Genomic DNA, 11,660 nt, shown 5'->3' on the forward strand with positions numbered 1-11,660 from the left:
ACGCTGCAGATGGCGCACGAATGGAATTTGCACTCAAGGCCGTTGACTCTGGAATCGTCCTCATAGTGTGGTTCATCGTTCAACTTCTCGTCGAAATAGGTCAGGGCCCAATGTCCATGCAGACACACTGATGAAAACATAAAGCACTGCTCAAATCTTATCTTCCCTTTGCTGTACAGCTAATGCAATTAGAGCAGTTGGAAGGGTCCCAGGGGTGCGGGCGTGATGGGGGGGTTGGATGGTGATGGAGGGACGGGGGGCGTTGGGGAGGTGGGGAGAGAGGGTCAGTGGCGTAGGAGGGGGAGAAAGGACGGGACGGGCCTTTCCTCAGGAAAACATATCACCTTCCACCACAATAGATCCCGTCAGGAAACCGCAGGCAGCCACATTGCTCTCTTGAGTCACCAAGTACTTTCAGACACGCTCTCACACTCATCAGTCTCTCACACACACACTCTGCAGCCTGGCAGCCAGCTCAGCCAGCACACTCCAGGATGACCGTGTACTGAGACGCTGCACTCATCGCATCAGGTGAGTCCTCATCCTCAGCGTTTTTCACTGTTTTCTCTGCATTTGTATGTGAACATTTTCTCTTTTTTAATCAATAATGTGTCTCACTTTGCTGTGAAAAACCTGTGGTTTGACCTGTAATCGAGGAAATTGCATCCTTTGTTATAGTGATCTGCACACCAACTGTTGCATACTGATGGAACATCTTCACTGATGTCTGCTGTCTTTATTGTTCTGTCAAGAAAATGCTTTCCTTTAGAGGGAATCATACATTTTGAACAGCCTTTTTTTCTTTAACCCAACAGGATTCCCACACTTTTGTGATAATCCGATCAAATAATAGTGACAAAACAAAAAAAAGCACTAAAGATGGATGTTTCTTGCGTAAAAGTTTGTCTTCTTTACATGACTCTGTATAACGTAGATCTCATGGTTATTTTCCAAATTACCATCATTACCAAATTACCATCATTACCAAATGACGTGGACTATGTACGAGATAAAGATCTGGTACATTACACTCTAGGTTTGTGAGTCATTAATTAATTGTGACTGTTACTTCAGTTACAGACAATTATCTTGAGTTTATATAATTTTTATTTTAAATTCAGGCGCACATGGAAATAGAGGCGAAGAAATTGGATTCACTGGATCAGAGATAGGGGAAAAGGCGGGGTAAACTCCTGGACAGGTCGTAAAAAGGGCTTTAAATGCTTCTGCGTTAGGGAATAATTGTGACCCAAACTGTCAAAACAGCAATAAAAGATTAATACTTTCTCATATATCTCGTGAAAACAATACTCACATGCCCTTGTGTACACTTAAAACAGCTTTGGACGACTTTTTCTTCCCCTCCACGCTCACTGTGGAAAGATCCCTTCCTAATGGGATTACACTTGGAGACGGGAAGGATAAAATCCTTAATTCTTGTGGACATTTTTTAAGATACAGATATAGCTGATGAGGCTTTAACAGTCTTAATACCCAATGTTGCAGTTGTTTTGCTTTAAAAACCCTCTCTTGTGTAGTCAAGAGTGTGTGGTTTTGGGGCCACTAATCATTTATAGGGCCACTAAAATACTCGGGGGGGGGGGTCCTGTGGGGAGTGCTTTCATTTCTCGTTGGGCTCAATGAAAGAAGACAGTGACACAAATCAGGAATTTTTACAGGAACTATCACTTTAGGGAAATAACGTGCATCACGGCGCTGCTGAAGCCTGATGCGCCAAATCCGGTCTGTGTCATCTTCCCCTGACACTTTAGAGGAGAGTTACTGTAAGTAGTCATTACATTCAAGACGTCAGACACTTTCTCTATACCCCAAGTATATCTGGAAAAATTAGAAAAAACAAAAGTTTCAACACTCTTAAATGAGGAAAAATGGTGAATCTTTCACTTTAAACACCGGTCCTGTCACTCACGCGTCAGTTATTCTCACGTCAACCTTTCCTGACCTGACTGACACTGAGGTATTTGTTTAGAAGTGCTATAATATTTATGAAAGGATGCAGTGCTGCTTATGTCAATGGAACAATGTTTCCAATACATATTTCCTCATTTGTTTAGGGAAGGAAATCACATGAGCTGAAAGGATGTTTTTGATTCTGCTTATGTAAACTGTCCACGTGCTGATATACTGAGTGATGTAGTCATGCATTGTGTTCATTATATAAAATCAGTAGTTTTATCCCATTATCCCAGCTGCTTTGACAAAATCTTGATTCTTGAAACACTCATAAACAATGTTCTTGTGTTTCAGTTTATTTTTAAATCTCACTTGCAACCATGCCCATTCTGAAGAAGCTCCCGGGAAGGTCCAAGAGCTGCCACGAGTTCCCGAGAGTGAACGGTGAACTGATCCTTCCCCGGCTGGACCTCAGGGACTTGAATGAACTCAACGACCTGAAGGACCTGAGCGACCTGAAGGATCTGAACAAGAACCTGAACCCCTTTGAGGACATGGACCTGGACGAGGGCGAGAAGAAACAAGGCGACATAGGCCTCATCATGGGGAAGTTCAAAGGCAACCACCAGTTCAGGTCGTCCCGTGACGGAGAGGAGGAGGAAAACGAGGTGAACGCAGAGAAGCACGGTGCCGGGAACCCTAAAGGGAGACCCCTGAGAGGTACCCTGGAGCGGATCTGTGGAGTGTCGCCCATCAAAACCCTAGGGAAACTGGGGAAGGGGCTTCGCATCTCGGGACGCAGCGTATGGGGAGGCAGCTACCCCCACTACAGCCCCGGAGACTCAAAAACACTCCCCACAGAGAGGGAGAAAAAGAAAACTCTACGCAGCGGATCAGAGGGAATCATGACCTTGCTTCGGTGAGGAGGGGTTGGGCAGCAGGAATGTGTTCTTAAAGGTGCCATATGTAAGAATGTGGCCACAAACGTTTACTACATTCAAATTCAAAATACCAAGGTTTTTTAGGTTTCATTTTCTGACATAACTGGCAACCCGTGGTTGCTCAGCAGCTGAGACTCTACTGACTGCAATGATTGGTAGACGGCGGTAGGTGGCGCCAAAATGCCAAAACAAGATTTGCAGTCTGCAAAATATTTCTTTTTAATGTAAATATTTTGGCTGTACTTTTGTTGTTGGTGAGTTCAGTTTGTTATATGAACATTATTCCTGAGTCTCTGTGACATATTAGGATATTATTTATTACATAATGCACCTTTAACTAAAGAGTCCATACAGTCAGTATTTCATTAGATTAATCATTTGATTGATGCAATGTTCTAAAAGCCTTCCTATAAGATTACAACAAAAGCATAAGAATCACAGTCTGGGCTTTTTAGAAAAAGAAAACTCTACGCAGCGGATCAGAGGGAATCATGACCTTCCTGAGGAAGTTGATTTCTATGATTTTGATGCATCAAACTAAAAAAAAAATACAACGGAAAAATGGAAAATCACTTGTCACACTGTCGCTGGTCAGTGAAACAACAACACACTGTATAGTCTGTTGTTTTTCCTGCCGAGTTATGCAATGTTCCATAACAATCTGTTGATCTACGGAACCTCTTTTGTTTCCCAATTACACGCCGTGTACTTACAGTGGTAAGTGAATGGAACTATTTTTAACAGTATAGCAGTGTGACTAAGTGGCATTCCCGTTCATACTGTATGTGCTCGTGCCAATCATGCAGTCAGCAATCAGAATTCAAAGCCGTCACTGACGTTCTTTGCTGCTTCTGTGGCTGTTTGTGCAGCATTACAGGTCGACGCAAGCAGGAGCGCAGGGAGAGCCTGCCCTGCGGGGACCTGAGCGCGGTCAGCGAGGCGGAGGCCTCCAGACGGTCCTCCTTCCTCAGGATGGTCAGTTTGGGCAAGCTGACGAGGGATTCCATGTCAGACAAGGCCTCTCAGGAGACCGAGGAGGAAACAGATGAGGAGGAGCCGGTGGTGAAAAAAAGAGAGCCTCTCTCAGGTAATAAAATCATAAAGAAACGGGGATGGTTCTATAGGAGGTCCAACAGTGCCCCATTGACTGATTTCTTACAATAATATGGCACTGATGAAAAAGGGGGTACTGTTGGATGTCTTGAAGTAGTACAGCCATTCATTGGTAAACACGTCACTTTAATCGTTCTGATAAAATGGTGGCTTGGCCCCCAGTAAATCTGATATATGATAACCAACATACATGTATATATTGGTTAAACCTCAAATAATCTTCCTTGTATCAGTTCATTATACCTGGTAAAGCCTCAACTGGAGTTTCCCATAATCCTACCCCCTACCAAGGTCTCCAATGAGACCGACGTTCCCAGATCCCTGAGTCACCTACACTAACATCAACAGTAGGTTGTAAAATGAGGAAATGAACTTACTTCCTCCTACTCCAGGTTCCTTCGGATACAGACGTTCAACCAAGCCACCGTTCACTGCCTCCACAGGGAACCTTGACTCACAATAGACCAGTTGACGACAAATAACCCAATATGTCAGTCAGGCACATGCACGACTACTTTAAAGACAGAAATACTCTCAATGCTCAGTCCTCCATTTTGTGCATGTTAACATAAACATATCTGTCTCTTCCTGCTTCCCCTCAGTGCTGGAGATCCTACAGCTGGTCAACAACAGGGACCTCCTCCTGGCAGACACCCACATTCAGGAGTTGGAGCGAGAGTGTGAGCTGCTGTCACACCTGCCAATCCCTGCTTCTCCAACCCTCACTCCCACACTCCCAAGTACTCCACCCGGCATGATGCCCTTCTCATCCGCATCCTTCGACGACTCTCTCAGCACCAATGCAACGTTGGACTCAGGCCGACGGAAGGCTAAGGATGTGGAGCTCCTGTATGAGGCCCTACAGAAGGAAATGTGGGATGTAGTGCGAGAGTCCCTTCGGCAGCCCAGTGCTGGTCCCAACCTTGCGCTTGTGGTGCTGGTGATCCAACAGGAGGAGCACAGTGATGCCGCTTGGGCCCTGAGAGAGGCGACCAAGCCTTCTTCTGCAGAAGAAAACCCGCAGACCCAGCCCAGCCAGCGTCCCCGGCGTCTGAAGATAAAGTGGAGACAGGCTGTGGCAGAGGCCGCAGACTGGAGCCTGCCTCATCAGGTGGACACCCAGGCAGGACAACTGGCCTCGTACCTGGAGCGCCTGAGGAGCCGCATGGTGGATGACCTGGACGCGGCAAAGAGGAATGCTATGACCATTTACCCAGAGGAGTTCGCTGCCTTCCAGGTGTACTTGGAAAGTTACCACCGAGCGGTGGCCAAACGTCTTCAGACTATTACCAGTGGCCCGCTGCAGATCACAGACGTCTACTCGCTGCTGGACTGGTTCTACAACATCTACAACAGGTAGGATGCGTTCATGCTACAGTATAACAGCCTCAACACTGAACTGGTTGACTAACATTTAATCATGTTCCACCAGGGATGTCCTGGGAACCATTGGCACAACCACACCGATCAACTATGCCCCTCTGGAACCTATTCTCCTTCAACACACAGTGGACAGGCTGGAACATGACTGCATCAGTATCGTTAGTGTAAGTAAATTAAAAGTTTCACTGTGCCTCTGAAAAAGTGGACAGCAGATGTATTTAATGTTCTTTTCTGTGATTTTCAGGATAAGGTGACGACAGAGCTGATTCAGGTTCTAGATGACGAGGAGAGGCGATGGGCTCAGACTCTGCACATAGAGGAATATCAGTCGCACCTAGCGCGCTCTGTCATCCAGGTACTTTGAAGTCACATTTCTACTAAATAAGTAAATTAAATCTTTTGCTATTTTAAAATGTGAAAATATAAATTTTTTTCTGATCACTTGTATCTCACAATTCCAGAGGCTAAAAGTGGATTTGGACAAATCAACATCCGTGAACCAGTTTCTAGGAGCAAGAGTGGCTCGCTGTTGTGTGGCTGGATTGGCTGAATTTCTCTACAAGTGAGTACATATACTCTCTGGAAGAAAAACAGCGAAATACCTGACAGTTGGTAGCAAATGTGATTTAATTTTTTTTTAACTTTGCAGTTTTCAGAGGAAGGTGGAGATGTTTCATGAGACTCAGGCAGAATTTGGAGACCGAGGGGACGGATACGTTTCCAGGACCATAGCTCTGGTCAACTGCTGCCCTCCTCTCAGGTTAGCAGTTACACCGATGTCTTTATTCAAATAAACACTGTCATGCTTTTTTTTAATGTTTAACATCATTTATCGCCCGTGTGTCCTCCAGATCGTTTGTGGAGCGCTGCAGGCAGTGCGACCCACAGGGAAGCGAGGAGTCGGCACAGAGAGCCAACTCCTCCTTGGACAGGATCATCAACCAGTCAGTGAAGGTGCTGACCGACAGACTGTTTGAGCACATCAGGGTGAGTAAGACTTAAAACTGGTGTCCCATAAATAAGACTTGGGGTGAATTCCAATTCCTTGCTTAACCCTCAATCTTAACCCTCAATCTCAAAAATGCGCGCCGCTCCCGCTAGTCCAAGTGCTGTCCCAATTCTCAGAAAAATTAAGTTGAGGGGCGAGTTTAAGGGCTGTATCGCCCTCAATATTGAGATTTTTCCGAGACCACCCTTTGGAGCAAGGGCTACCCAGAATGCATTGAGTGTTTTGACAGAACAAAGATGGCGCCAAAAGCAGCGAAACGAGTACGCTACAAATTAAGTATTTTCTTTGTTAACAGAGATATAAAATTATGAAAACAGTTTAACAGTTTAACAGTTTTAAACTTAGTTTAGGCCCATTTTATGGATTACTTACGTCATTGTTGCGTAAAATGTATTTTAATTTTACGATCTTTTGTGCGATCGTTTGCTTTCGTTTACTCTTCAATAAGCCGTGGTGCGGTAAGTATGAGTGCGGATGAGTATCATCTTATAACTAACTGACAACCTAATAACTTGACTGACAAACAGATCGTAATAAATAATCGTGACGTAAATGCGTTCTTCTTTTTTGGAGTTGACAGACTGGACGCAGTTTTCGCGTTATTCTGCCCCCCACAGTCTGAAGACGTATCTGCATTTAAGGGGTGTCCCATTTCTAAGTGACAATATAAGGCCAGTTTAAGGGCCAAGATTAAGGGTTAAGATTGAGGGTTAAGATAGGAATTGGAATTGGCCCTTGCTTAGATAATGTTATGCATATTCTCCTTTACTTTCCAGGACTTGAATAGATGTACTATATAGAATAGATAGACTTTATGTACTTTCCTTTCAACAAATCTCGATCTGTCATTTCAGCCCTTCTTTGACAAACTGGTAAAAAGAAAATGGCTGAACAACACCGAGGCCTTTGAGGCCATTGAAAGCTGCATTAAACAGCACTTCAAGAAATTCAGACGAATGGACTTCCCGCCATATCAGGTAACATAAGTAACACTCAATAAGTTTGAGTAAAAATGCAGGTCATATGTAGACAGTCAGAGATTAACAGAGATGCGTTACTGACAGACTCTGGTGGGTGAGGTGCACCGACGGGTGATGGTCGAGTACGTGCGAGCCATCATGCGGGGACGCGTCATCTGCACATCTTCCAAAATGAGGAAGAGGATGGCTTTCCGCCTGCAAGATGAGGCCAAACAGCTGAAAGGACTCTTTAGAGATCTGGTGAGTCTGGTCCTCGCACACAAAAACGTAATAATAAATCAGGTATTGTCGTCAGAGATGACACATGTTTACGGGCTTTGCCCACAAAGGACGTGATCTGGTTCCCTGACAGGGCTAATCGTTCTTATCCGAATATGATAAATGATTCCAAAATGCTGATTGTGTGAAAAATTGGCGAGCAGAGCTGGCAAAGAGCGAACGTAGAGCCTGGCGTCTGTGAATGGATCGTGACCCTCAAACTTCCTAAGTCAGGAATAACTCAGACAGTGTTGATACAGGAGTGAGCTCTGAAAAATGGCTGCCGTCAGTGAGATGGAGATGGATGGCGCAGGCTTACGTTAGCACTTACCATTGCAGGGGAAGAGGGTGTAAAACAACTTGGCCTGTCAGTGTGGCATTTGCCCCCTTTGTGTGTGCGAGTTCAAACAAGTGTCCGTCACCTCGGCTGACAACAGGAAGCCGCTGTGTTCAGAGGGAACTTCCTGTTCCTGTCAGCTGGCTGGCTTTGATGTGGCTCACTGATGGCCTTGGTGGCCTTTTTCACCGAGGAGTGAGATGAAGTGTCTCTGGGAACGTGGGCTTGCGGGGCAAATTAGTTTTTAATGGTTTTTCTGAAACAGACGCCGTTATTTTTAGTGAATGCAAGCGCCAAAGAATTCAGCGTTCTTTTTCCTGAGCGTACGAAGGAAAAACAGAACCTAGAAAAACAGAGGTGGAGTTCTGTTATTCACCCAGTAAATCACCTAAAGTGTTTGGCCTCTGACATTCGGAGGTATTAATCTAGTGTTTCCTCTGAGGGTTTGTGGAAGAGGCCGTTAGGATAAACACTGATAATACGCAACTAGTGCAGCGACCTTTCCACACATTAGTAAAAAACTAATCATTAAAAAAAACAACCAGAGAATTTTATGTTGTTTTTTTAATGTAATTAATACTTAACCTCTTCTTCATGGTTGCCCCCGCTACCGGGGGCAGCGTCAGACGCAGCGAGAAAAGCGTCATAAAACCATATCTAACTTTAACTTTGTTTTTTTCAAAACAAGTTCTTTTTAGACCTGTAGTGACATATAAATAAAATTAAATGGGTTTTTAATAATTTGGTACCTAAGAAATCTCAAATGGCACAGATGGTGCCAAGCTGTGCCAAAAGAGAGAACGCCTAGACATCTCTTTACTAAAACCTCTGTAATTTCACTCTGCTTCACTTCAGCAGCATCAGACTTTGCACAGCTCATGTCCACATGTTGTTACATGACCTCCATGTTTAATCTCCTACTGCATATTTTTAAGGTGATATTTTGCAATATTTTTTTAGGCGAGAGAAAAAAATCCTTCAGTTATGCTGTGTTCCATGTACATTTACTCTGACACATTGGCATCTTCAGTGAAACGTACACCTCTGGTGGAATCTCACAAGTGTTTTCTGTATTTTGATACCAACCATAATCCACATAGAGCTTGTAACTGCAGAGATTTACTCTATTTAGTTTGGGCATGTCATTTTGGAGCAGGGACTCCAAAAAGAGGGTCAGTGAAGAAGTGGTTAAATTAGGTTGCATGATAATTAAAGATATAATATGTAACTTTTAAACATCACAGTAGAGAAGGAACTATTTGGTCCTCCTATTTAGCCAGTGCTAATGGATAATGAAGACAACAAGTTAACAATTCCCATGATCCCACACTGCTTCAGGTATCATCAGACTTTTTTTTGATTGTTTTAACTGTGTGACCCATGGTGGCAGAAATAAAATACAGTTCATTTACAGATTTTTTTGTCGTCTTCCCTCCAGGAATCAAGCTCATCCTGGTTAGACAGCATCATTTGCCACCTTGCTGACATCATCCTGCTGGAGGACACTCCCTCCATTCAGATGGAGGTTGCTGTGTTGGTGAAAGAGTTCCCAGATATAAGGTGAGGGCTTTCACACATGAACAGTGTTTGGCATGTTTTTGTTGCAACCAGGAAGTGTCTAAAACAGATATTATATCTGCGCCGAACCCCCAAAGGTGGTATATTATTTTATGCTTACTGCTACACATTCAGCTTTGCTGTCTTTGGCACTCGGCCCAAACAAAGAAAATATCAGACTGTGTTTTTGCGTGTGTGTCACAATGGATCAAAACAAGGAAAAGGAGCGCGGAAACATATCTACATTAACTTTGCTATTTTTGGAGAGGAGTGCTGGTATGTTTTGTCAATGGATGAGGCTGAGAGGCCTCAGTGGGGGGGAATGGGGTTGTTGGTGACCCCGCTGCCCAGGCTGTTTATGCACAGACTGAGACTCAGGTGACGGTTGGCAACCTACAACCGCCGCGTGACGCATTACCCTCCCTGGAGCAGACAGGAAGCTGCTGCCGAGTACTTCCTGTTCCTGCCACCCTGCAGGAGACAGAGTGGTGCCTCTCCAAGAGGGGAGAGCTGTGGAAGAGGAGGGCCAAAACATAGCGGTTCAGACATAGAGACATGCTAACTCACTGCTTGACTCATCCTTTTTGTTTACTGCATGGCATCCCCTCTCTGTTGGTATTTTGGGAGATCAAAGTCACCGGCCTTCCTTGAGGTGTCTGGGTGCTTTATTTATCGGCAGCAGAGTTCTTCCATAGACTGTGACTATTTGGGAAACTTCTCAAACATCCTAATCGGCTCCATTCCTTAGTTCAGTCCTTTCCGGGTTACTGTTGCAACCTGGCAGACACAGTTAACTCCCTGCCCAGGGACGACAGATGCAAATTAGCTATTTAGCCAACTCTGGTATCGACCCGGTTCTGTACATCATCCCTGTTAACTAAACTAAACCAAATAAAAATACAATCACAATATAAATAATTTATTAAAAGCAGATTTTGAGGTGTGTTTTGATGGTAAATAGGTCAGTACAGTCACAATTTGAGGAGGAATTTTCCACAGGGAGGGGGCACTGGTTGCTGTCGATGACACCAAACAGACACAGCTTTCATTAAAAAACCCCGTCTGCCTCGCTTCCCCTCATCCTCATCCTGATATCCTTCCTCTGCACAGGAAGAAGCACATCTCCACCCTTCTGAATGTACGGGGGATGATGCGGCAGGCGGAGCGTCAGGAGATCCTCAACATTGTCAAAGACTTTGAATGCAGAAGTGCCCTCGTGTGCCGGGACCACGCACTGTTTTCCGACATCCCCCTCGCTTCAGAGGTGCACTGCATCAACCTAGGTCTCCTCCGCCTCGCCATGACCATCTCCAACTGGTTCTCAGAGCACCGCCCGAGGCGAAACCGCAGGACCGCGAGTGCCAGGAATGCAGCGCCTCAGCCCGTCGAGAACATAGAGGACACAAATAAATTTCACAGAGACGACTAGTTGATGGCGTCCGTGGTAGGAGAGCAGTGACGACACTGATGAGATGTACATGCACCTTGACCCAAAACTGTACCAAATTTTGTACCCAGCCATTTAAGGAAAACGTGACCTCAGGTACTGCTCGTACTGTACACGCTCACTTAATCGATTTTCACATTTCTCCATCTCCATCTCCACGTGTGCATTTTTTTGCTCATTACGATTTATAGTCGTGTCCATCTTGATCTAAACAGATAGAGTTAAATGTTCTTAAAATGAAACGTTTCTGTCTTTGTTCATTCCTGCAGAAACAACTGCTAGCAGATGCAATGCAATATGATCAAAGATTTCAATCAGTACACTCTTGGAAATAAGGGTTCCAAAAGGGTCCTTCTACAAGGGCTGAGGTTCTACCTGGAACCATTTGGTTCTGATAAACCCTTTCCCGAAGAAAGGGTTCTTGGTAACACTAATGGTTCCAGTAAGAACCATTTTGATCCAGAGAACCCTTTAAAACCCCTTTCCTGAATAAAAGGCTTTAAAAGGGTTCTTGGTGGAAAAAGGTTCTACCTGGAGTCAAAAAGGGTTCTCCTTTGAGGACAAGCCAAAGAACCTTATATGGTTCTACTTTCTAAGAGTGTAGGGACTATTAAATAAAAAGGAATTTATTACAGATTGATGAGAATAATGTACTAATAGTCTTTGAAGATTCTGTTGCGCTTGGACACAATAAGCAAGATATCAAACCTGAGCGTCTGCT

General features: G+C 44.5%; 1 protein-coding gene across 1 annotated transcript; it reads left to right on the plus strand.

The window, feature by feature from the left end:
• Positions 1-2,294: 2,294 nt before the first annotated feature.
• exoc3l2a (exocyst complex component 3-like 2a) lies at positions 2,295-11,211 on the plus strand (the record flags this gene model as incomplete). The annotated part of the gene is made up of 12 exons (XM_083910805.1): positions 2,295-2,833; positions 3,725-3,942; positions 4,571-5,324; positions 5,401-5,515; positions 5,596-5,706; positions 5,813-5,913; positions 6,001-6,111; positions 6,203-6,338; positions 7,215-7,337; positions 7,425-7,580; positions 9,374-9,495; positions 10,603-11,211. 12 exons carry the CDS (start codon positions 2,295-2,297, stop codon positions 10,919-10,921), a joined length of 2,805 nt encoding a protein of 934 aa, XP_083766931.1. The 3' UTR covers positions 10,922-11,211.
• Between the last annotated feature and the right edge of the window lie 449 nt (positions 11,212-11,660).

This window comes from Microchirus variegatus (genome assembly GCF_963457635.1).
Source record: "Microchirus variegatus genome assembly, chromosome: 2".
In the NCBI taxonomy this organism is placed as follows: domain Eukaryota; kingdom Metazoa; phylum Chordata; class Actinopteri; order Pleuronectiformes; family Soleidae; genus Microchirus; species Microchirus variegatus.